The 25,630-nt window shown below is 37.1% G+C and overlaps 1 protein-coding gene across 1 annotated transcript in view; it reads right to left on the bottom strand.

The window, feature by feature from the left end:
* Positions 1-22,791, bottom strand: part of casp (Fas associated factor casp) — a 44,796-nt gene extending 22,005 nt beyond the window's left edge. The window contains exons 1-6 of the mRNA XM_068383370.1: positions 22,648-22,791; positions 8,662-8,811; positions 5,324-5,467; positions 2,693-2,812; positions 1,489-1,613; positions 164-353 (exon numbers count right to left, since the gene is read on the bottom strand). Coding sequence (XP_068239471.1) covers positions 164-353; positions 1,489-1,613; positions 2,693-2,812; positions 5,324-5,467; positions 8,662-8,811; positions 22,648-22,683 — 765 coding nt within the window. The 5' untranslated portion in view covers positions 22,684-22,791. The remainder of the gene's footprint in view (positions 1-163; positions 354-1,488; positions 1,614-2,692; positions 2,813-5,323; positions 5,468-8,661; positions 8,812-22,647) is intronic.
* Positions 22,792-25,630: the final 2,839 nt, after the last annotated feature.

The following is a 25,630-nucleotide window of genomic DNA, read 5'->3' as shown; positions in this document are numbered from 1 at the left end:
GAGTTTGAGCAGGACTCGAACCCCCAACTGGCGATCACCAGGCAGAGACATTACTAATCAGGCCACAACAACCCGTTGTCTAACTGTGACCCAGTTGTTTGAATGGGACAATAGAAATCATGTTACATATCTAAGACTAAGAGAAAACCCAAACAACACTCACTTTCTCTTCATCCACATTAGGAGGCCAGCCTGTCCATTGTTGATGTCTCACAGCTATGTTAGTCAAGCCGTGAATGTCGGTCTTAATCTCGCGTATTCTTTTACTACCCGGAAACCTCAGGCTATAATCTTTACTATTAGTTTCATCATGTATTAGTAGAAGGTAGTCATCATCATGTGCTCCATTAATTCTGAAAAAATTATTAAAACATTAACCCTTTTACCCCCAAAGGACGTACTGGTACGTTTCACAAAACTCAACCCCTTACCCACATGCATGTACCGGTACGTCCTTGCAAAAAACTGCTATTGAAATTTTTTTTTAATATTTTTGATAATTTTTAGAGAAACTTCAGGCATTTTACAAGAGAATGAGACCAACCTGACCTCTCTATGATGAAAATTAAGGCTGTTAGAGCAATTTAAAAAAAATATACTGCAAAATGTGCTTGAAAAAAAATAACCCCTGTGGGTTAAGGGTTGGAAATTTCCAAATAGCCTGGGGGTAAAAGGGTTAATGTAACTCTTCAAAACCTTTGAAATGCAACTAAAGAACAAAAGTATCTAAGGACCACAACCCTTCATAAAAGGCTAGCTACAAAGGTTCTAATATGAAATAACAAACTTGATATTGTATTTTTCTTTTTCTTGTCAAGAAACTTGCACTTCGAAAACATTATGGCATTTGAATTCTGGCTTTAGAATCTTTGAAATAATAGGGATTTATATCTCAATCAATGGGTATCAGTCATCCCATAACATTATGTAATGGTCAAATGAACACATTTGTTTACTGCTGCTAAAATGAAGAGGAAAAATTTGTTTATTACTGGTAAAATGAGGGAGTTTAGAAATCTTTGTACTGTATTATGAATCAGAATACTAATTTTCTGATGAAAATACTATAAAATCCTTTAAGCATCATTCACTTACATTTTGTTTAGAGATACAAACCTCATCTATTAACCCTTTTACCCCCAAAAGAACGTACTGGTACGTTTCACAAAACTCATCCCTTTATCCCCATGGACGTACTGGTACGTTCTTGCAAAAAACTGCTACTCAAGTTTTTTTTTTAATATTTTTGATAATTTTTTGAGAAACTTCAGGCATTTTCTAAGAGAATGAGACCAACCTGACCTCTCTATGATGAAAATTAAGGCTGTTAGAGCAATTTAAAAAAAATATACAGCAAAACGTGCTTGAAAAAAAAAAACTCTGGGGGTTAAGGGTTGGAAATTTCCAAAAAGCCTGGGGGTAAAAGGGTTAATACGGTTTATGCTAAATTCAAAGGCCTAAAATTTAAACAAATAAGAGTTTTCTTACCTTTCATAAAATTTATCGAATGTGACTGCAGCTTGAGCATTTAAGGTTAGAGTTCGGGATTCAGGAAGGAGAGCGGGAGTAATAACTGTACTGTCTTCAACTGGCTTCTTAAAACCCTCCAAGATCTAGAAAATATATGAAATATATAAGGGAATAATAGAACACTATTCAAATTACAACATAGAACAAAATAAGGAAGAGCAAGAAACAGAATTCTTATGCTAATATACATTGTTTCGATACTGACTCCTCAATAATGAAATGCTTTTCATCCCGGAGTGTCCTATTTTTTACTTTGAAATAGAAAATAAACTTTTTCCTCTTTGGCGTCAATTTAAACCACATGTACTGCCCCCAAACTTCTTATGTCCTGATAGTTAATTCTAATAGATATGCCTCCTCCATCATAAGGCTCAATACTACACAGTATTCTAAAAGTTTTACTCCAGCTGTGACCAAGTTGTGGAATGATCTTCCTATTCAGGTAGTTGAATCTATTAAACTCCAAAACTTTAAACTCACAGGGAATGTTTTTATTTTGAACAGCCAGACATAAGTCTCTTTTTATAGTTCATATATGAAAGAACTGTTTTAATGTTGTTACTGTTCTTAAAATATTTTATTTTAATTGTTCATAACATGACATATTTGGACATAGTTTGTACTTTTCTTAACAATACAAACCTTTAGCTATTTACTTTCGGCAAAGCTGGAACGTCAAAGTATTCTCTCGTTCAAAGGATGGAAATTCATTAAGCTCCTGTACGCATTCTTCTTGACTCTTCACTTAGGCAAAAATAATTAATTGGAAGGGAATATCTCTTTCCCTAAAATAACAATAAACTCTTACTACTTGAGTGTTAACCCTTTTACCCCCAAAGGACGTACTGGTACGTTTCACAAAACCCATCCCTTTACCCCCATGGACGTACCGGTACGTCCTTGCAAAAAAAGGCTATAAAAATTTTTTTTTTTATAATTTTGATAATTTTTTGAGAAAATTCAGGCATTTTCCAAGAGAATGAGACCAACCTGACCTCTCTATGACAAAAATTAAGGCTGTTAGAGTAATTTAAAAAATATATACTGCAAAATGTGCTGGGAAAAAAATAACTCCCTGGGGGTTAAGAGTTGGAAATTTCCAAATAGCCTGAGGGTTAAAGGGTTAAGACGAAAATTTTACAAAATCAAAACTTCTTATTACCTGGTTACAAGGTGTGATACCAACAAGTTGGTGAAGCATTGTACGGAGCTCACTGACTGACGTTGAACTGGGTAGCTCTAGTGGGAAAGAGCTTCCTTCTGATGCCCCATCACATAAAACCTAAAATGCAAAACTAGCTGTGGTTAAGAAGTCGCAACAAATTGTAAAATCCCTCGATGTTTCATGCCAACACAACCTTTTTAAAAATGAATTTCATGTAGTAAAGAAACAAAAGGTTTCCACATTCATCACATCAATGTACAGTGCAATGGAACTCCTAAGAACCAACTGAATAAGAATGTACCCACTTAGAATTTAATCTTCAATTACTTTATATAGTTAGGGGAGGGACATCATAACATTGCATTATCATTAAAGGATGGAGATTTACTGGCACAATGAGTAAAACTTGATTTCTACATAGCTGGCATGAATAAATTTGAGAGATAAAATATAAAAATCAAATCTTACTAAAAATAAAATATAAATCTAAATTTATCTATTAACCTTGTACTTCTCTAACTTTAAAATCTTAAAAACAGAAAAATACTCAGAATCAGACAATATGTAAGTTGAAATTTTCTTACTTTCCAAAACATAAATCCCAGTTTTAAAAAACAGTACATTCACAAAATATTTGTTGGATGGTTAAAATAATGACACATTGACTGCACTTCGGAGAGTTTCATAAGGTGTGAACTTTAAAAAGCCACAGGATACTTTTATTACCTCCATCCTTCTATCCCTCTGGTTTGATGATTCCCATGAAGGAAAGATTTGTTTTATTTGCTTTAATATTTTCTGGGAGGAACGTAAAGAGTAGAGGTCCCCTTTTTGATTTGTTTCATTTGTTGATGTCGGCTACCCCCCAAAATTGGGGGAAGTGCCTTGGTATATGTATGTATGTATTTTCTGATTCACAATTCCACACTTTTTCGCCATTTTCTTACAATAAAATGCTTTAAGACAGAAAGTTTAATGCCATTTTGTGGTAAATATATTGCTAAATTTGCAGCAACATCATTTTTTACATTATCAACAATGGCACCATCATCGGCTGGAATCCAACATATTTCAACATTAACCCTTTTGTTTATAAAATTCAAGGAGCTCTTTGATTTTCAATATTAGTTGGTTCTTATAAGAATAACCTTTTAGGATCTCAGTATAGATGACAAACTTAAGATATTCCCCATTTTCAACAGTTTCAGTAATGTCAATTGCATAGTAAAATTGCATATCAGATTTAAATACTGATGCTTCAATGGATAATGAGAACCGACTTATTTTGGTTGAGGACTGTGGCAAAGTCAGCACCGCTTGGAAACTTAGAGCCATCAGTATATATAGCATAATGAGGTCCTTTCCTTCGAATACGTTCCACGGCATGTTGTTTACGGTGACTCGGAGCATAGCTATACTTCTTGGATATATAAAAAAAATGGGAGCATATTTTTTCTTTTCTTTATGATACAAGATGGAGGAGAGATTGTTGAATCATGTACATTCTCATCTTTGTATTTATAATAGCCTCTTTGTCCTTATGGAGAATGGTGGTTCATGATTGTTTATAAGTACATCACTATGGTTGAACAAGAACTTCTTTGTTGACCCTTTTACCCCCAAAAGGACGTACTGGTACGTTTCACAAAACTCATCCCATTACCCCCATGGACGTACCGGTACGTCCTTGCAAAAAAATGCTATTTAAATATTTTTTTTGCAATTTTTTTAGAAACTTTGGGCATTTTCCAGGAGAATGAGACCAACCTGACCTCTCTATGACGAAAATTAAGGCTGTTAGAGCAATTTAAAAAGTATATACTGCAAAATGTGCTTGAAAAAATATAACCCCTTGGGGGTTAAGGGTTGGAAATTTCTAAATAGCCTGGGGGTAAAAGGGTTAAGAGAATTGGTGGACAGGGTCTTCAATGCACTTCACGTTGATACAAGATTCCAATGTAAAGATAAGGGTGATTCCTCACTTTCACATGATACACGGATATTTGGGGGAAGATCTAAAGATTTAATCACAAAGTCTCAGACCCCAAATGAGTATTGGATCTTAGGAATTCAAAGTGGCTTCAGATCTTAGGAATTCAAAGTGGCTTCAGATCTTGATCCATATTTGAGCTACCATTACTTATTCTTGATAACACTAATGCTTTACAGATCATCAGTAAAGTTTATCTCATTGGACCCTATATTGTATTAGATAACTTATTCAATAAGTTTAGAAAATTATTACATATAGATTTGATATGAGATACAAGCCCTTTCCCATTGAGGTGCGAATCAAATATTAAACACAAAAAGTTTACCTTATCTTTGAATTAGATTTGAGTGTTACCCAAAGTGAGATTTATTTCTTGGTTTTTCTTCCTTCCATTACTCTTAAACATTATTTCTTTTGAGTTTTTTTTTTTTTTTAGCAGAAAGTCCAAAACTAACATAGTCCAAACTTCTATTTTTTCTTATGGAATTATTACAATTCTCTGTAGGTGACCAAGACTGTTTGATGAATAATATATTGCAAAGTTAACTACGTAAAGGCTGCTCTGCTCTCCATTAATAATATAAAAAGTAATAACTTACCTTTAAAAAATACTCCTGTATAAAAGTTCTTCTCACCTGTATATTTACATCCATGACTGGGGTAGTATTAGATGAAGAGGAATGAGATAAAGCTGATGTAGAGGGAACAGCTGCTGGGAGTGGTGGAATTGGAGGTGGTATCAATAATTCGGGAGACGAATCTACACTTATAATTTCAGGCTACAAAGAGATAAAATAAAAATAAAAGAATTAAAAAGTTAAAATTATTTTCTTTCATATAATCAAGCATATTAATCATTTACCTAAAGGATACCAAGAAATATTACAGTGTACTCACGAAGGTAAAAAATCAAAACATTATTTCTATAAACCTACCCTTATGTTCATATGGCTTCTCTAAGCTTGGTTTTATCGACACATACCCATAAAACTAAAAGGAAATTCCCGTTTTCTTTCCTTTTAATAGATTTATATGAGAGAGAGAGAGAGAGAGAGAGAGAGAGAGAGAGAGAGAGAGAGAGAGAGAGAGAGAGAGTAATATAATAATAATAATAATAATAATTCTTTATTTCCAATTTATACATTGGGTATTAATATCCATGTTAAGGATAATACATAGCATCAAGTACACAGAGAAACTAAACATAATATAAAAGTTTTAAAAGTATTGATAAAAATATACGTACTCAAAATAATAATAATAAAAAAAAAGCATTTAAAACTATAATCACGAGTCTTATAAAAGTCAGGAGAAAAACAAAATATATAATAGTTCTAAAAGTATTGATAAAAACATATGCATTTAAAACGTTAAGAGCATAAAAAAAACAATATTATTAGAACATTAAAAGTATTGATAGAAATATAAGTTGTTAAAACATTGAAAACCATAAAACATCATAAAAATCTTTAAAGCTCAAAGATAAGATTAAACTAACACATTAAAACATTTTTAAATATAGATATAAATATTAGTAGCTAAAATATTAAATATTTGATATAATATAAAGATCAAAATAGCATTTAAAAGATGTTTCTTTAATTTGTATTTAAAAGACGGTAACGAATTAGTTTCCTTTAAAGACCCTGGTATACTGTTCCAAAAACGTTAAAAGTTTTGATAGAAATATAAGTTGTTAAAACATTGAAAACCATAAAACATCATAAAAATCTTTAAAGCTCAAAGGTAAAATTAAACTAACACATTAAAACATTTTTAAATATAGATATAAATATAAGTAGCTAAAATGTTAAATGTTAGATATAATATAAAGATCAAATACCATTTAAAAGATGTTTCTTTAATTTGTATTTAAAAGACGGTAACGAATTAGTTTCCTTTAAAGAGACTGGTATACTGTTCCAAAAATGGGGACCCCTCACTGTCATCTCTCTCGATCCCATATCAGTTCGAACTCTCCTTTCGAACAAATTGTTAGCCTGTCTGGTAATGGAGTTTACAGTCTGAAGATTATATAGCCACTCTGGTAAAATACCTCTTAAAATCTTAAAGATTAAAATACATACATCATATCTGTATTTCTCTTTCATTTTTAACCAGCCTAGTTTTATTAGATGCGGAGAGAGAGAGAGAGAGAGAGAGAGAGATTCCCATTTTCCTCTTAATGGATTTATGACTCTAGTAAGATTTATATGAGAGAGAGAGAGAGAGAGAGAGAGAGAGAGAGAGATTCCCATTTTCCTCTTAATGGATTTATGCCTCTAGTAAGATTTATGAGAGAGAGAGAGAGAGAGAGAGAGAGAGAGAGATTCCCATTTTCCTCTTAATAGATTTATGCCTCTAGTGTGAGAGAGAGAGAGAGAGAGAGAGAGAGAGAGATAGAGAGAGAGAGAGATTCCCATTTTCCTCTTAATAGATTTATGCCTCTAGTAAAGTAATGAAATAATTTAGTGGTTAATAGCAACAAATGAAGCTTGTCAAGAGGTCACTATCTTATCTCTGTGACGCATCCGCCTGAAACAGCCCCGTCCTCAAGAGTTAGGATTTTTAGTGCATTTTATTATTATTATCATTCCTATCCAAGCTACAAACCTAGTTGGAAAAGCAAGATGCTATAAGCCCAGGGGCCCCAATAGGGAAAAATAGCCCAGTGTGGAAAGGAAATAAGGAAATAAATAAATGAAGAGAACAAATTAACAATAAATCATTCTAAAAAAAGTAACAACGTCAAAACAGATACCTGTATGTCATATATAAACTATTAACAACATCAAAAACAAATATGTCATTTATAAACTATAAAAAGACTCATGTCTCCACTGTTCCTCTCATGGATTACTTTTATTGTATTACTATTAGCTAAGATACAACTCTAGTTGGAAAAATAGGATGCTATAAGCCTAAGGGTTCCAGAAGGGAAACATAGGTCAGTGAGGATAGGAAATAAGGAAATAAATAAAACTACATAAGTAATGAATAACTAATATAAAATTCCTTAAGACCAGTAACAATGTTATAACTGATGACATATCTAGACTATGAGATGATCTATGTCAGCCTGTTCAATGTTAAAACATTCGCTGCAAGCTTGAATTTAAAAGTTCCATCGACTCAATTCCCCGATTATTATTACCATTATCATTACTGGCTAAGCTACAACCCAAGTTGGAAAAGCAGGATGCTATCAATACCTCGTTATAATTTTAATAGCAGTTTCCAGATTCACTGAAATCTCACTCCCTATTAAAAGACGAAGGTTAGTATTCGTGTAGCAAAAAAATTAATTTTGTCCTAAAAAAAATTTTTTATGTTGTATTTCAAAGTTCCCAAATCCACAGTGAACGGTGGACTTCATTATAACACTTCCAGATTTTTAAAAACATAGCATACTTCAAGAGAAAACACAAGCCCATTATAAACTTTGGTTATGGTGTGAAGCCTAACTAAAATACAACTATACAGTACTTTAAAAACTCCAGTGACTCCAAGATTATTTTGCTAAAAGCCTCTCTAATATACTAAAGTTTTTATTTGAACCGGCAATTGGTAATAATCACAGTACATATCGCTCGCTTGCGACAACGACGTCATAACCAAAAAAAATTTATTTTTGAGTTATCCATGTAGACATATTCATCTTCAAATGCTAATTTTTTTGGCAAAAGTGTCATAATTGTAGCTAAAATATTGATCGCTTGAGGCGCTAAATGTCCTAACGACATACATTAATTTGAGAGCGTTTTAATTGATTAAAATGGCTCTCATGAAAAATAGCTATTTTTGAGTTATGATGACGTTGACGCAAACGTATATATCAAATAGAAAAATCATTACTAAAGTCTAAACCATTCTTAGATACTGATAAACATGATTAAAATATTTTTGAATACCAGGCACATCAAAACATATCAGAGGTTTCAAAGATTTTCCAAAAAGGGGCAAAACTACTAACCTGTGATATAGACTGCAGGGGTGGTAGAGGTGCAGTTATGGCAGGAGTTGCCTCCTGGGGCATCACCATCTGAAGTGCCTCCAACATATTCCAGTTGGCCGCCTCCAAATGCATAAATGCTTCACCCACATCTTCTATGCCCGAGCAAGCCTGTAAGATAATTACAACTGAATGCAAAATATAAGAATATACTGTACATTACAATGTACGATGCTTACTACAATCCAGACATCGGAGTACAGCAAATTTAAAACCATTTATCAATCCACCTGACAGCACATACCCGAAGCAATATTATTAACCCTTTTACCCCCAAAGGATGTACTGGTACATTTCACAAAAGCCATCCATTTACCCCCATGGACGTACCTGTACGTCCTTGCAAAAACATATTGTAAAAAAAAAAAAAATTCATTTTTTTTTTTATTTTTTTGAGAAAATTCAGGCATTTTCCAAGAGAATAAGACCAACCTGACCTCTCTATGACAAAAATTAAGGCTGTTAGAGCAATTTAAATAAAATATACTGCAAAATGTGCTGGAAAAAAAATAACCCCCTGGGGGTTAAGGGTTGGAAATTTCCAAATAGCCTGGGGTTAAAAGGGTTAACACTTTTACCCCCAGGCTATTTGGAAATTTCCAACCCTTAACCCCCAGGGGGTTATTTTTTTTCCCAGCACATTTTGCAGTATATTTTTTTTAAATTGCTCTAACAGCCTTAACTTTTGTCATAGAGAGATCAGGTTGGTCTCATTCTCTTGAAAAATGCCTGAGGTTTCTCAAAAAATTATCAAAAATATGAAAAAAAAAAATTTTATAGCATTTTTTTGCAAGGACGTACCGGTACGTCCATGGGGGTAAAGGAATGGGTTTTGTGAAACGTACCAGTACGTCCTTTGGGGGTAAAAGGGTTAAAGAGATAAACGTAAATATCAGCAACTCATTTGATGATCAGGACCCCCGTCATCCTTTTGGATTTTCATAATTCAATAACAACTGAAATAATTTAAATGAACCAAGATGGGTGGAGATTACCTTGCTTAATGAGACCAACTTGACTTACAGAGCTGGTCTGAATAAATTCGGAAGGATAAAATGATGAAATTGCAAGATAATTTATATTTTTCTTAACTATAGAAACCAGAGTCTTTTACTAATAATTGGCAGGGTAGTTATCTGCCGGTAGGGGGTCAGCAATGTCATGGGCTTTCACTCGAGTCCTTCCTTCCACGGAAGATTCCAAGGAACGGGAAATTACTTCACGGAGCCAGAAGGAAATGATCTTGTAAATTTTCTTCTTTGCTCTTCCTGGGCTAATGAACAATTACCACAGGTGAGGCCTGGAAGACCTAATACACTTCAGGTAGCACCTCAACGATCTAACAGGACACAGTAGAGTTTGATCAGGGTCCTTGGTTACCCCACATAGGCTTGAAATCTGAAAAGCGAAAAAATTCAGATACAATGTCAATGAGTTCCGAGTCTTAGCCACAAAATTAGGGACGAAGCCTAAAGAGACCTTCCTCCATCCCCTTGAGTGGGTGACGTCGAGCAAAAGCCTGCGAGGCTTGAAAGGGAATAAGAATCATCCAAGGCTATAGGAGGCATATGAGGACGCACACAGTTTACAGCAATAGAATGACGAGAAGTGCGTTTAGAGGGGGTTACATTGTGGATACAGTATACAGTAAGTGCATTACCTGTACTGAATAAGGGAAACTTCTGGAACCAAAGAGAAGTTTCCCTGAACCCACACTCCCATCTGAAATAAATAACTGCTCGCTCGTAGGACCTTAACACACTCGTTGAAGGAGATGGAAAACGAGCATGATTCTCACATTCTTGTGATATCAGCGGCACTTCCACCGAGGTATCATCCTTAGTTTGAATAAAAGCAGATGCTGAAGGGTTGTGATCACTAGTAGTATTCTTGATCTCACTATGGAGGCAGGGTACACTACATCAATAAACTCATGTCCGTAATGTCAGTCGCCATCTTTTGTTATAAGCTTCTTGGGAAACTACGATAACAAAGGATCAGACAAAGAAAGTTCAGGGCTGGAAAAAGGCTTCAGCTACTTGCCTCCCTTTGAGGGAGCTGTCGAAGAGGAACGATTCCGTTTACCTTTCTTTTTCCTACGGCTGTTAAACTCCTCCCATTGGGAGAGCGACTACTCCCGCCAAATATCACAAGGGGAGTCCACTCTGTATCTCTTTCCACAACACGTAGCACACAAAGGACAAGGATCAATTTTCACTCGGCTCATGCAGATGCTAAAAGGGCAACCTTCAAGACCATTCCAGGTTTGTATAAACACTTGAGGTTTAACGCTCATTCTGAGATTAAGGAAAAGTACCACACAAAGTACTGGAGGGAAGTCGATAACGGACGACTGAACGTCATTGTGACCAAAAGCAGAGAGAGAGCGTAAATGCTAGAATCAAATCACTGAAGCGCTGGTTGGTCCAAAACGCAACCGTACAACGTTGTGAGACCCAAAATAATTCTTCAATCTGGTCACAACAAAAGCTGCTTCCGAGCTTAACCAATAAACATTGAAAAGGAAATTGAGAAACTCAAGTTACGTTTGATGCTAAAAGTGGCATATCTGCAAATCGACACTTATAATTTCTAGGTAGGAGGAGAGCCAAAATCATCATGTTGTTCCCTAGTGAAATAAGTTTTTAGATGTATTTTCATGTTCCAGAGAGTTTGGATAATTCTTTCCCAGATACTTTGGGAATTTTAAATTTAGGGAAAAGACGTCCTCACTACGTGCCTACATAGTTGATTGGAGCAGACCAGGTGTAAAATTTCTAAATATATGATTGAAAATCCCCATTCTAAAATGGAAACAAAGACAAGAACACCATCTAACCTAAGGTTCCCCCAACTTACATAACTTACCTACAAACCTACCAGGGGGTTATGCCCTGCTGCGACACCACCCTTGCATTTCCATATCTTCAGATTACCGTACAACTAAGTCTCAACCCTGTGTTTGCTTCTCAATCAGCTTTATTAATGGCAAGGTACTATAACACTACATCACAATATTTCATACACTGTAAAACTGGCTTCATATTGTGTTTCAGAAAATTATGGGCAACTTTTCCCCCATAAAGAAAATTAAATGAACAAGTATTAAGAAAGCTTATGCCTGTCCAAACAAAGTACATTCAGCCCCCTATGAATTTCCAGAACAAATAAATTTTCAGAACTGATACAAATGGACACGTATCAAAACAGTACAGTACGGTATTTCACCATGATTGCCACAAAGTTTGCTCATATACAGTATATTCACACTAAGTCTTTACCACGAATGGTTCATGGGTATACAGTATATTTACACTAATTCATTACCAAAAACAGTTTGTGGGCATACAGTATACCTAAACTAGTTCATTCTAACCTCTACTGTGGTTAACCCTTTTACCCCCAGGCTATTTGGAAATTTCCAACCCTTAACCCCCTGGGGTTATTTTTTTCCCCAGCACATTTTGCAGTATATTTTTTTCAAATTGCTCTAACAGCCTTAATTTTTGTGATAGGGAGAACAGGTTGGTCTCATTCTCTTGGAAAATGCCTGAATTTTCTTAAAAAAAATATAAAAAATATGAAAAAATGTTATTTTCCTTAGTAAAATAAATTTTTGAATATACTTACCCGATGATCATATAGCTGTCAGCTCTGCTGCCCGGCAGAAAAACCTAAGGACAAAATACGCCAGCGATCGCTATACAGGTGGGGGTGTACATCAACAGCGCCATCTGTCGAGCAGGTACTCAAGTACTCCATGTCAACACAGAACCAATTTTCTCCTCTGCCCACTGGGTCTCTATTGGGGAGGAAGGGAGGGTCCTTTAATTTATGATCACCGGGTAAGTATATTCAAAAATTTATTTTACTAATGAAAATAACATTTTTCAATATTAAACTTAGCCGGTGATCATATAGCTGATTCACACCCAGGGGGGTGGGTAGAGACCAGCATTATGTGTTACATTAAGAGCTAAGTATTTTGTATTTCATTTTAGCAGTTATTCAAAATAACAAACATAAAATCAATAAGTACCTGGTAAGGAAGTCGACTTGAACAATTACTCTGCCTTTTTAAGTACGTCTTCCTTACTGAGCCTCGCGATCCTCATAGGATGCTGAGCGACTCCTAGGAGCTGAAGTATCAAGGGTTGCAACCCATACTAAAGGACCTCATCAAAACCTCTAATCTAGGCGCTTCTCAAGAAATGACTTTGACCACCCGCCAAATCAAGTAGGATGCGAAAGGCTTCTTAGCCTTCCGGACAACCCAAAATCAATAATAAAACATTTCAAGAGAAAGATTAAAAAGGTTATGGAATTAGGGAATTGTAGTGGTTGAGCCCTCACCCACTACTGCACTCGTTGCTACGAATGGTCCCAGAGTGTAGCAGTTCTCGTAAAGAGACTGGACATTCTTAAGATAAAAAGACGCGAACACTGATTTGCTTTTCCAATAGGTTGCGTCGATTATACTTTGCAGAGATCTATTTTGTTTAACGGCCACGGAAGTTGCGACAGCTCTAACTTCGTGTGTCCTTACCTTCAGCAAAGCTTGGTCTTCCTCATTCAGATGGGAATGAGCTTCTCGTAATAACAGTCTGATAAAATAGGATAAAGCATTCTTTGACATAGGCAAAGATGGATTCTTAACTGAACACCATAAAGCTTCAGACGGGCCTCGTAAAGGTTTTTAAATAGAACTCAAGAGCTCTTACAGGACATAAGACTCTTTCTAGTTCATTTCCAACCATGCGATAAGTTTGGAATATCGAACGATATTGGTCAAGGCCGAGAAGGCAGCTCGTGTTTGGCTAGAAAACCAAGTTGTAGAACATGTAGCCGTTTTGGATGAGAATCCGATGTTCTTGCTGAAGGCATGAATCTCACTGACTCTTCTAGCTGTGGCTAAGCATATCAGGAAAAGAGTCTTTAAGGTGAGATCTTTCAGGGAGGCTGATTGTTGCGGTTCGAACCTGTCTGACATAAGGAATCTTAGTACCACGTCTAAATTCCAACCAGGTGTAACCAAACGACGCTCCTTCGTCCTGTAGATCTTTATTGTTGGAAAGATCTAAGCCTCTGTGACGGAAGACTGATGCCAACATGCTTCTGTAACCCTTGATAGTGGGAGCTGAAAGAGATCGTTCTTTCCTCAGATATAAGAGAAAGTCAGCTATTTGAGTTACAGAGGTACTGGTCGAGGATACGGATACTGACTTGCACCAGTTTCGGAAGATTTCCCACTTCGATTGGTAGACTCTAAGGGTGGATGTTCTCCTTGCTCTAGCAATCGCTCTGGCTGCCTCCTTCGAAAAGTCTCTAGCTCTCGAGAGTCTTTCGATAGTCTGAAGGCAGTCAGACGAAGAGCGTGGAGGCCTTGGTGTACCTTCTTTACGCGTGGCTGACGTAGAAGGTCCACCCTTAGGGGAAGAGTTCTGGGAACGTCTACTAGCCATCGAAGTACCTCGGTGAGCCATTCTCTCGCGGGCCAGAGGGAAGCAACTAGCGTCAACCTTGTCCCTTCGTGAGAGGCGAACTTCTGCAGTACCTTGTTGACAATCTTGAACGGAGGGAATGCATATAGATCTAGATGTGACCAATCTAGTAGAAAGGCATCTATATGAACTGCTGCTGGGTCCGGGATTGGTGAGCAAAATATTGGGAGCCTCTTGGTCATCGAGGTTGCGAAGAGATCTATGGTTGGCTGGCCCCAGGTGGCCCAAAGGCTCTTGCATACATCCTTGTGGAGGGTCCATTCTGTTGGAATTATTTGTCCCTTCCGACTGAGACAATCTGCCATGACATTCAAGTTGTCTTGGATGAACCTCGTTACTATTAAAATGTCTAGACCTTTTGACCAGGTGAGGAGGTCCCTTGCGATCTCGTACAATGTCAGAGAGTAGGTCCCTCCTTGCTTGGAGATGTACGCCAAAGCCGTGGTGTTGTCCGAGTTCACCTCCACCACTTTGCCTTGAAGGAGAGACCTGAAGCTTTTCCAGGTCAGACGTACTGCCAGTAGCTCCTTGCAGTTGAAATGCATTGTCCTTTGACTCGAGTTCCATAATCCCGAGCATTCCCTACCGTCTAATGTCGCACCCCAGCCTACGTCCGATGCGTCCGAGAAGAGAACGTGGTTGGTAGTCTGAACAGTCAGGGGAAGACCCTCTCTAAGGTTAATATAGTCCTTTCACCAAGTCAGACAAGACTTTAACTTTCCGGAAACCGGGATCGAGACCGCTTCTAGCGTCTTGTCCTTTTTCCAGTGAAAAGCTAGATGGTATAGAAGAGGACGGAGGTGTAGTCTTCCTAGTGACACAAATTGATCCACGGATGACAGTGTCCCTACCAGACTCATCCACAGCCTGACTGGGCAGCGTTCCTTCTTCAGCATCTTCTGGATGGATAGCAGGGCTGGGGGCTGATCGTCTTGTTCAGCAACGTCCTCATCAGAGGGTTCCTCATCCGAAACTGATGAGGAAACGGCAACGGAGTGGGCAACGTCTGACTCGCTGAATCCGGTCGCACTGGTGGATGCGTGACGGAGCCGGACGCAAGATCATGGCACTGCTGCACAGTCTGTGAACTGTCAACAACCATGGGTGCGCGAGGAAGTACAGCGTCAACCCGAAACTGTCTAGACTGCTGGGTTGTGCAGTCAACACCCTACCGGGTTGCTGAGGTTGACGCACTGCGTCACAACAAGTCACCTCTGCTGGTTGTTGAACGTCTTCCTAGTGACACACTGAACGTCAACAACCACCTCCGAGCGTCACTTAACGTCAACGTGCGACTGGCAACCCACACTGGGTCGCATCGGTGGAGGAACCACCTCAACTGGCAGACGCGAGTAGGATACCTCAGCGCAACAGGGCGCACAACCAACCGGTTGGAAGGTTGTTGGCCAGAAGGTACTTCTCCGCATTTAAGTCCTCTATCAAGGACACAAGCTTGGACTGCAGGTGTGGCAACAGACGGGGTTAGCGACTGAGGCGGAACCATTTACCATCCCTGGAAGCCTTGTTATGTGTGACATAATAGTACAGCAAAACTTCAAAGGCTCGACAAAAGTTGAGAAGTTGACCTGTAAACAACTTGGAGCGTCTCCTGGCTAGGCGCCAGGGTGAGTCTACCAGAATTGAGAAGTCTATTTGGGCAGAGGCATGAACTTCCAAGCCGAGAACTTCTCTCGTGTCCTATCAGACTCTCGCTCTATAAGCCAGTTTAAAAGAAGGGAAATCAAAGGCTGTATCCCTAAAACTCCTCCTGGTGCAAAAACCAGTCGCCTAGCCAACGTAACGCTCTCTAGGAGAGCGAGAGAGCACTAGCTTAACAACAACGGCTTCGAAGTAGCTAGGCCTAGTGTAAGTTCTGACGTTTAGGCGAACGAGGAGCAGCAGTTACAAGGTCCGGACGAAGATCCTTAAAAAATCATCATGATTTAATTAAAGTCCTGTAACTGCTTGATAGACTGTGAACTGTCAACAACTGAACTGTCAACCACAACAGGAGCGTGAGGACATACAGTGCTCACTCGAGACTGCTTTGACTGTCTATACTGAGCAGTCAAAACAACTCTAGAATGCGGAGGTTGACGCACAGCGTCAAAACAAAGCAACTTAACTCCACCCTCCTGTTGTTGTGGTAACTCGCGAACGTCAACGGAGGGTAGCGTGCGTCTGTGAACGTCAACGTGCGGCTGGCAGGGTACACTGCGCATGGGTGGTGGAACTCTCACAGGCGGAGTGCGGGAGCAGGTAGCGTCAGCGTCTACTGTACGCACAACCTTGGTTGGTTGTAGGCTAACGGGTGCAGCGTCAACCTTCTCCGCACGATACTCCTGCATAAAAGATGCTAACTGTGTCTGCATAGACTGTAGCAAAGACCACTTAGGGTCTACAGTAGCAGGTGCGGCAACAGACGGTGTTACTGCCTGTTGCGGTACCGCTTTGCCTCTCTTAGGAGGTGAGCAGTCGTCGGAAGACTGCAGCGAGTCCGAACTGACCCAGTGGCTACAACTGGGCCGTTGGACTTGCGCTTAATAAGCTGCGAGACCTTGGTCCATGGTTTCTTACGAGAAAGCTCTTCCGCAGACGAGAAGTAAATGGGCTCTCTCGTCTTTGTGTGGGAAACGTCTGTTCGTTGATCAAGGCCTGACGAACCCAAAAGTCGTTCGACATTACTTCTCCCCTGGGCTTGGGAGCTTGCAAGAGGTCCCGGACTAGGTGAACGACAGGCACGAACAGACGAACCCTCGGACGCAACACTGTAACACTTTGCGCATATCACTTTATCACTTCGATTTTCTGTTTTGCACTTATTTCACTGAAATCGAAACTTTTACTGATTTCTACCTGAAACACGCAATTCTACCCTTCATTAAAAGGTAGTAATTGCGAAAACAGTCGTATAATGCAGCTCATTAATACTAGCAAAAACAGAAAACATATAAAGATAAAGAATTCAGTGGCTGGGAAAGAGACTAAACACTAGTTCAATTAAACTACGTTTACAATCTCTCACCGCACATAGCCTGGGGACAAGAATAAAACCCTAGAAACGTTTTACCTTCTTCCCCGTACAGCGACTAGGGAGGAGAGTAACACGAGAACAACGTTACCCGCTTGAACGGAACGTTTTTTTCTCCTCTCTCTCCCTCCGTCTCTATCTCTCTCTCTCTCTTTCTCTCTTGATTTCGCACCTGAGAGAAGAGCCCAATTATATATCGTCAAAAAAACATGTTATTTGGCTAAAGGAAAAAACTGAAAGGTTTTCCAAATAAAAAGTTCCTTTAATATAGAATTTAAACCATTTAAGTTAAGAAAGAATGAACGAAACGTCAGAATCGATTTACTCTTACTGCAACGTGAAACCGTGATACACTCTCTCTCTATCGTAACGATAGAGCGCATGTAGAACGTCCTGAACGTCAACAACTGCGTAGTCTAAAAAAACTAAACGTTAGTTCATCTTTGAAAACAGTACGAAGACTATCAAAGAAATTCTTTCATAAAACATTAAATTTAAAAAGTTTTAAATTCTTTAAAGGCTAAATACGATATAACGGGCTCAACGTTGATTAACTTCGGTTCCAAGTTAGGACCGCCTACTATCAGGAAAGGTCGCATATAAACAAAACATAAAAATTTATTTTTATATGTTTATAATAAATGGAAAGTTAATCGAAGAGGCCTAATAAAGGCGGAGAGATATAAAATATATAGATCTATAACGTGTTAAGCAAAATTACTAAAAACCTAAACACACTTCCGTCTAAGGGAAGGGTCGGCCATTTAAAAGTGAAAGAGAGTTCATACTCTCTTTGTCACCATAATTAAATCTATCCAAAACGAGTTCAAGATTTTGAGATGAAGATAAAACCCCTGCATAGCGAAAGCTCAAAACTAGAATAGTGTACTTCACCAAATAGTTGTGAAAACAAATCCAGTTAGTGACAGCGTATTTAGTAGGTCTTGCCAGTGGCACGACAGAGAGAAAATTGGTTCTGTGTTGACATGGAGTACTTGAGTACCTGCTCGACAGATGGCGCTGTTGATGTACACCCCCACCTGTATAGCGATCGCTGGCGTATTTTGTCCTTAGGTTTTTCTGTCGGGCAGCAGAGCTGACAGCTATATGATCACCGGCTAAGTTTAATATTGAAAAACAGTACAGTACTGTATTTCACCATGATTACCACGAAGTTTACGCGTATACAGTATATTCACACAAAGTCTTTACCACGAATGGTTCATGAGTATACAGTATATTTACACTAATTCATTACCAAAAACAGTTTGTGGGCATACAGTATACCTAAACTAATTCATTCTAACCTCTACTGTGGTTAACCCTTTTTTTTACCCCCAGGCTATTTGGAAATTTCCAACCCTTAACCCCCAGGGGGTTATTTTTTTTCCCAGCACATTTTGCAGTATATTTTTTTCAAATTGCTCTAACAGCCTTAATTTTTGTCATAGAGAGGTCAGGTTGGTCTCATTCTCTTGGAAAAGGCCTGAATTTTCTTAAAAAATTATCAAAAATATGAAAAAAAATAATTTTTATAGCATTTTTTTGCAAGGACGTACCGGTACGTCCATGGGGGTAAAGGGATGGCTTTTGTGAAACGTACCAGTACGTCCTTTGGGGGTAAAAAGGTTAATATCTGATACTTTAATTACTAGCTAAACTGGAATTCGCTACAAGAAATGGACGAGTGCTGGCTAGTTTGACATTTTTCTCCATGTTTAATGCGGACTGGGGCATAATAACTTGCATATCAGTCAATCAAAATATGGAGTCTATAATTTACATTTGGGAGACTGAAGGCGGGTTTTAAGGCTAGAAGAGTTCTTTAGCTATGGTATGTAGCTTTTTTAGGACACTCCAAAATATAACCATTGTTCTCTAGTCTTGGGTAGTGTCATAGCTTCAGTACCATGGTCTTCAACTGTCTTGGGTTGAATTCTCTTGCTTGAGTGTACAATCGGGCATAATATTTCTCATCTTGTATTCTTTTAAGTTGATAAATTTATATATGAAAGATTTATTATAATATTATTCTTAAAATATTTTATCTTAATTGTTCATTACTTCTCTTGTAGTTTATTTCCTCATTTCCTTTCCTCTCTTGGCTATTTTTCCCTGTTGGAGCCCTTGGGCATAGAACATCCTGCTTTTCCAACTAAGATTATAGCTTAGCAAGTGATAACGATAATAATGAAGTCTAATTCTGACGTTAAGTCCATTGTTTACATTTGGGAGACTGATGGTGGGTTATTACGCATGCATTGTTTGCATTCGCTCTTGCCAGCTGTTCTGTTTTCTTTATGATGTAATTATTCCCTGGCCTTTTAACCAATTAACCCTTTTACCCCCAGGCTATTTGGAAATTTCCAACCCTTAACCCCCGGGGGTTATTTTTTATTTTTTTTTTTTTGCAAGCACATTTTGCAGTACAGTATATTTTTTTTAAATTGCTCTAACAGCCTTAATTTTTGTCATAGAGAGGTCAGGTTGGTCTCATTCTCTTGAAAAATGCCTGAATTTTCTAAAAAAAAATTTCAAAAATATGCCAAAAAAATTTTAAATATTTTTTTTGCAAGGACGTACCAGTACGTCCATGGGGGTAAAGGGATGAGTTTTGTGAAACGTACCAGTACGTCCTTTGGGGGTAAAAGGGTTAAAGGGTTCTGGTATCCGATGTGGTAACGTCCCTGACTGGTGATCACCAGACTGGGGTCCGAGTCCCGCTCAAAAATTGTTAGTTCTATGGGTCGATGAATCCTCACCATCATTGTGAGGTACGGATGCCCACCATCCTTGGGGGAGCATAAAGGTCTGTCTGCTGAGTCATCAGCAGCCATTTCCTGGCTCTTCTTGGTCCTAGCCTGGGTGGAGAAGAGGCTTGGATGCTGATCATATGTAGTATGGTCAATGTCATGTCACTCACCCTTGCCTCTGACATTCATGAGCAGCCTTTAAACCTTTAAGAGCATCCAAATATTTATGCAAAAATTCCCAGATATTTTGCAAGTAATTTTTCTTTCAGCCTCCACTTCAGTTCCAGCTTGTCTACCGTCACAAGAAGACGTCTCCAAATGGGAAGTACAATCTATTTTGAAATTTAGTGGAACTTCCTCCGTTTCGGTAAGTCATTATGTTGAAAAACGCCCTCTGGTCTGTATGCTGTATAGCTATTGTTAATCATGTGAAATTTTTAAAAAAATCTCCAGAATAGTGACCCAAGTGATTGGCGTGCACTGCACATCCATATTCCGCTTTCCAAAACAGTGGAGCAACGAGATAGAGTTAATTTTGCGAGCGTAGCAAGCCATGGCGGAGCAAAAACCATTAAAGGGGCACGATGTGATCCATAGATAATTATGATAATATAAATTGCAGCCACATACATGAACCATGCATTTTTCCAATTGGTTATATCTTCTGTTTCTTATGCCTTTCTGACCATCATCATTGCTAAAAATCACTCGTTTTTACTATTGGCCCAATAAACCCATTTTGTCACTGGTGTTTGCCCCAATATTTGGTAAATTTTTAATATGTTCAAAAATACCTTTTATGGCTTTGAAAAACAGGAATATGGTCAAAATCCATTGTGTTACCGGTGTTTGCCCCAATATTAGGTAAATTTTTAGTGTTAATATCTTTCATGGCTTTTAAAAAAAAGGAATATGGTGTAATTATAGGTTTGAACGTTATTTTTAAGGATTTCAAGCGGATCTCCATAGATTCTGAGTCATGGTTGGTCAACTACCATAACAATGTATGTCTAATTGCATGATATTCAAATTAAATATTTTATACTTTGTTGTTTCTGCCAGTCTTGGAGCCTTTGTATATCAGCGGCCAGTTCCTCACATGCTCATTAAAAATGGACATCAACTAACCTAAACTTTCCCTCCTAACCTAACCTACAAGCCATGTCCTTAACTACTTACCTAACAGGGGGAGGGGGGGAGAAGGGAACGGCCCCTGCGACCCACCTTACACTGCCGTATTCTAAGTTAGACATAATAATACATACAGGTGGCCGCTATCATACATACATCCCCCAGTCTTCATCATAAAAATCCAGTCATCATAATAAAAGAAATCACCATACACAAAACCGAGTAATAGTACTGCAATGGAACTGTCAAAACTCTGGAGACTGTTTGCCAAGACTTCCAGATACATAGAAAACGTGACTTTCAATCTCATTTTCTAGGAAGTCGTTCATAACTATTCATTGTATGGTTTTATTATACTTATGGACAGGGAAAACTTTCCCAGTATATATCAACTTTTCCCTATAGAAAAACGACCGTTTCCTTAATTAAAAACACTAATTTTTGTTGCAAATAAATAATAAATTTGGTAAATTTGTATTGTATTAAAGGGTGTGATTTCGACATGGCCCTGTAATACACTACAATACAACCCTAAATCTAATATACATAAATATATCTGTATCCGAAAAACATATAATTCTGTTCAAATTGTTTCCCTGTCCATAATTATAATTTTACCCATTGTATTATAAATACCTCCTAACTCAATTGTTAATGATTTATTGCTAAGCTCTGCCGTATGCTCTCTATGTTCACGATTAAACATTATCTGTATTCGTTTACGGTTACGAGACAATGCTCTCCATACACTGACAAATTACGCAAAAGCGTTCAGGTGTGACGGTCTGAGCAATCCCCCGGTCTCAGAATTCTCCTTGACATTGTGTAATGGTTCTTTTCCGCCATTAGCTCGCTTCGCTCGCATGAAAATAAAACATCAAGCTCGTATGTACTGGCAAGCGGTAATGTTGAGCTGCGCACGCTAACATTACAGGAAAATAAAACGTAAACCTCGTATGCACTAGCAAACGGTAATGTTCGCGCATGCGCAGATTATCAAGGAGAATTCTAAGACTGGGGGATCGTTCAGACTGTCACACCGGTGTTATCAATCGTACAAACTTAGAATCCGATTATCTCGGTTATTATTATACAGCAATTGATGGTTATGAGACAGGATAATGTACTAGTAATGATTAATTGAAATAAGTTGGTAAAAACCTGTTTTGGAAAAATTGTGTTAATGTATAATAAAACAACATTGGTTAGCCTAGCCTAACCTTACCCTAACACAATTATGATGGATTTTCTTTGCCTAGATTTGTACCTAGGTCTACCAGCCTACGTAATACACGTTAACTTCCCAGTGGGAATTCACTCAACAAAATCCAACTATTGGATTTCCAAATGTCATTTATATCCAAGTTCCCCCAAAATTCCGTAAATGATCCCCAACTTTTGGACAGACTTGAATTAGCCTTAATTCTTTGACAGACGATCTACGAAATATACACAAAATTGCTACTGCATGATGAAAAATTAGAAATAGTGTCTATTATAACACGATTTCCAGAAACATCAGTATACATACTTGGAAATTGGCTAAGATTTCATCCCTGTTGGCCATTGTTTGTCTTAGTTTGGTGGTCAGTGTTGCCAGATGGGGTAGTGTAAAAATCCCCAAAACTTATGATAAAAATATCCCCAGAAACAACCCCAAAATATCCCCATTTCCTCAAATATATTTTACCTCCGATCATGTAGGCTTTACTAATATAGAAATGACTCACTATACTTCATATAAGTTCAAGTAAACTAATTGCAACGATATAAAGTTTTACTTATCTTTTGTTTCTCCTTCATGGAAATTTGTACAGAATATCTCCATCTGACATTCAAAATTCCCAAATCTAGGGATAAATCTACATATCTAGCAACACTGTTGGTATAGTTCGAGTCTTCCTCACCAGCTGGCTCCTTCGGAGTCCGATCTAACGTCGACTTTGGCTTCAACTTAGTTTTTCAGTTTTCTAACCAGGTTTTTTATTAGTATTTCTTCAAATAAAAGTCTTTTTATAAAATTAATTAACATATATTTTATTTATTTTGATAATTTAGATGTCAAAGTAAAGTGTAAGGATTAATATCTAATCTGCTATTCTAATGCAGTAACATAATCGGATGCGTACTTTGTTCTGATAGTTTTCATAAATATCTAACAATGTTTTTTTAAGAATATTTCCGCAAATAAATGTTTTTAAATTCGTCAAGAAAAAAATTAATAATATATATGTTAGTCTGATGAGCTGAAGGACCGAGTTAAGCGTAAGGGTTAAAATCTAATCAGTCATTCTAAATCAATAGCGTAATCGGACGTGTACTTTGTCCTGAATGTTTTCACAAAAACGTGACGTCATGTCCTTAATTTCATTTGTACAATGGTAATTTTGACAGATTTTAAGGTGTTTCATAAATAAAATCGTATATTTCCTCCACTACAAAAGTTAAAGGATAATGTATTATACACCTTATTAATTGGCAATGGTATAATAAGTATATTATATTTATTGGTTTCAATATTCAAGTCATGCTAATGCTGTACCTTACAAGTCTAATACAAGTGCGTCGTAAGACACAAAGGGCCAGTGAATATTACTCTACTTCAAGGGCTGGGTCCCTAGGGAGTCCTGTCATACAAAGGAACCCTACGCATTACAGGACATACAATATTATATTATACATTCTTGGGTATATTGCGTATCACTGTATACTTGATTTTTTTATTGTCAATCCACATTTATTAAACCACTATGAAAACAATAAAGACTTAATATCTTCAGTCTTTTAAATGTTTACTGAGAGAGCTTGATATATATATATATATATATATATATATATATATATATATATATTATATATATATATATAGAGAGAGAGAGAGAGAGAGAGAGAGAGAGAGAGAGAGAGAGAGAGAGAGAGAGAGAGAGAGAGAGAGAGAGAGAGAGAGAGAGAGGGAGAGAGAGAGAGAGAGAGAGAGAGAGAGAGGCCTATCTATCTATATATATATATATATATATATATATATATATATATATATATATATATATATATATATATATATATATATATATATATATATATATATATATATATATATATTAGTCTTGGGTACGCATATTTGAAAGCCTCAGAATCTATTTAAGACATACATCTTGGTCTCAATCATTTAAAACCATCTGTATATATATATATATATATATATATATATATATATATATATATATATATATATATATATATATATATATATATATATACTTGGGTACGCATATTTGAAAGCCTCAGAATCTATTTAAGACATACATCTTGGTCTCAATCATTTAAAACCATCTGTAACTATTCTCATGTCTATATGATTCGGTTGCAGCGTTGCACGAACTATATCATTCTCTTAGATATTTTTGGACGTCCGGTTCTTGTAACTTGATGAGTCATTGCACATATCTTAAACTTTATTTTAGTTTTATGAAGCAACCACTGTTATTCGATTCGTATATGAGTTGTCGTCTTGCCCCTCTGTTTATTATGTTTTATCATTTATTTTGGATAAATTGTTGTAGTTATCCACCTTGGTAATAACACAGTCTTTACAGAATATTCAGTTAGATACTTCTTCATAAAATCAATGTTTCTAAGATGATATTCAGCGGTTTTAATATATTATTCACTTGAACACTGGGATAATTCACAGTCGAGAGAGACACCTGAAGTTGGAAACTTTTCTAGATATCGGGATCGAGTTGTTTATATATATTTGGATGTCACCCAAGTTTCTTATGCGTTTTTCCTTTCAATCATCATAAACTCCGTCTTATTTCTAGTTTTAGTTTGAGTTTTCTGTCCTATTTGTCTATAGGCTATAGAGCTGTTCCCTACTCATGATAGACTGCATTTCTGGAAAGATAAAAATTGAATCTTATTTCTTTAGATATATTTCTCTACATATTTTACCGTATTTTACCAAAAAAAAAATGAAACTGTTCTTATCAAATTCACTCTTTAAAAAAATGTAACCTATATATTACGACTTAAATTGTTATTAATTCTAGTGTTGTGTGTGGAGCCCAGCTGAACGTTTGGTAAACTAATTTCTCTTTTGGGAGTGCCACAAGGCACTAGAAGACTTGGAAGACCCAGGCCTACATGACTGAGGACTATGAAGCGCGAATTAGGAGATGATGAATGAAGAAGTATTGAATTAAAAGCTCAAGATAGAGACGACTGGTGAAATCTAACCAGGGCCCTTTGCGCCAATAGGCCTAGGAGGAGATGATGATGATAGTGTTGTGTGTCCTCTAAAATGTTTAGGTAGGAGACCCGTTAAAAGTTTTCTCGTTTAATTTTGCTCTTATATAATTAAAATGAAATACCTGCCAGTTACATGTCCCGTTTTCTGTTAATGTCTTGATTCGTCAGTTACTGTTTATTTAATCAGATGTTATAGGCCTACATATTTAAGCTATGCTTAATGGAAATAAATATAACTGTAGAGTTGAACGATTTTCTAGTGCAAA

Source organism: Palaemon carinicauda, chromosome 11 (genome assembly GCF_036898095.1).
Source record: "Palaemon carinicauda isolate YSFRI2023 chromosome 11, ASM3689809v2, whole genome shotgun sequence".
Classification (NCBI taxonomy): domain Eukaryota; kingdom Metazoa; phylum Arthropoda; class Malacostraca; order Decapoda; family Palaemonidae; genus Palaemon; species Palaemon carinicauda.
The sequence above is the reverse complement of the archived record's forward strand: the minus strand, read 5'-3'. Positions and strand labels throughout refer to the sequence as shown.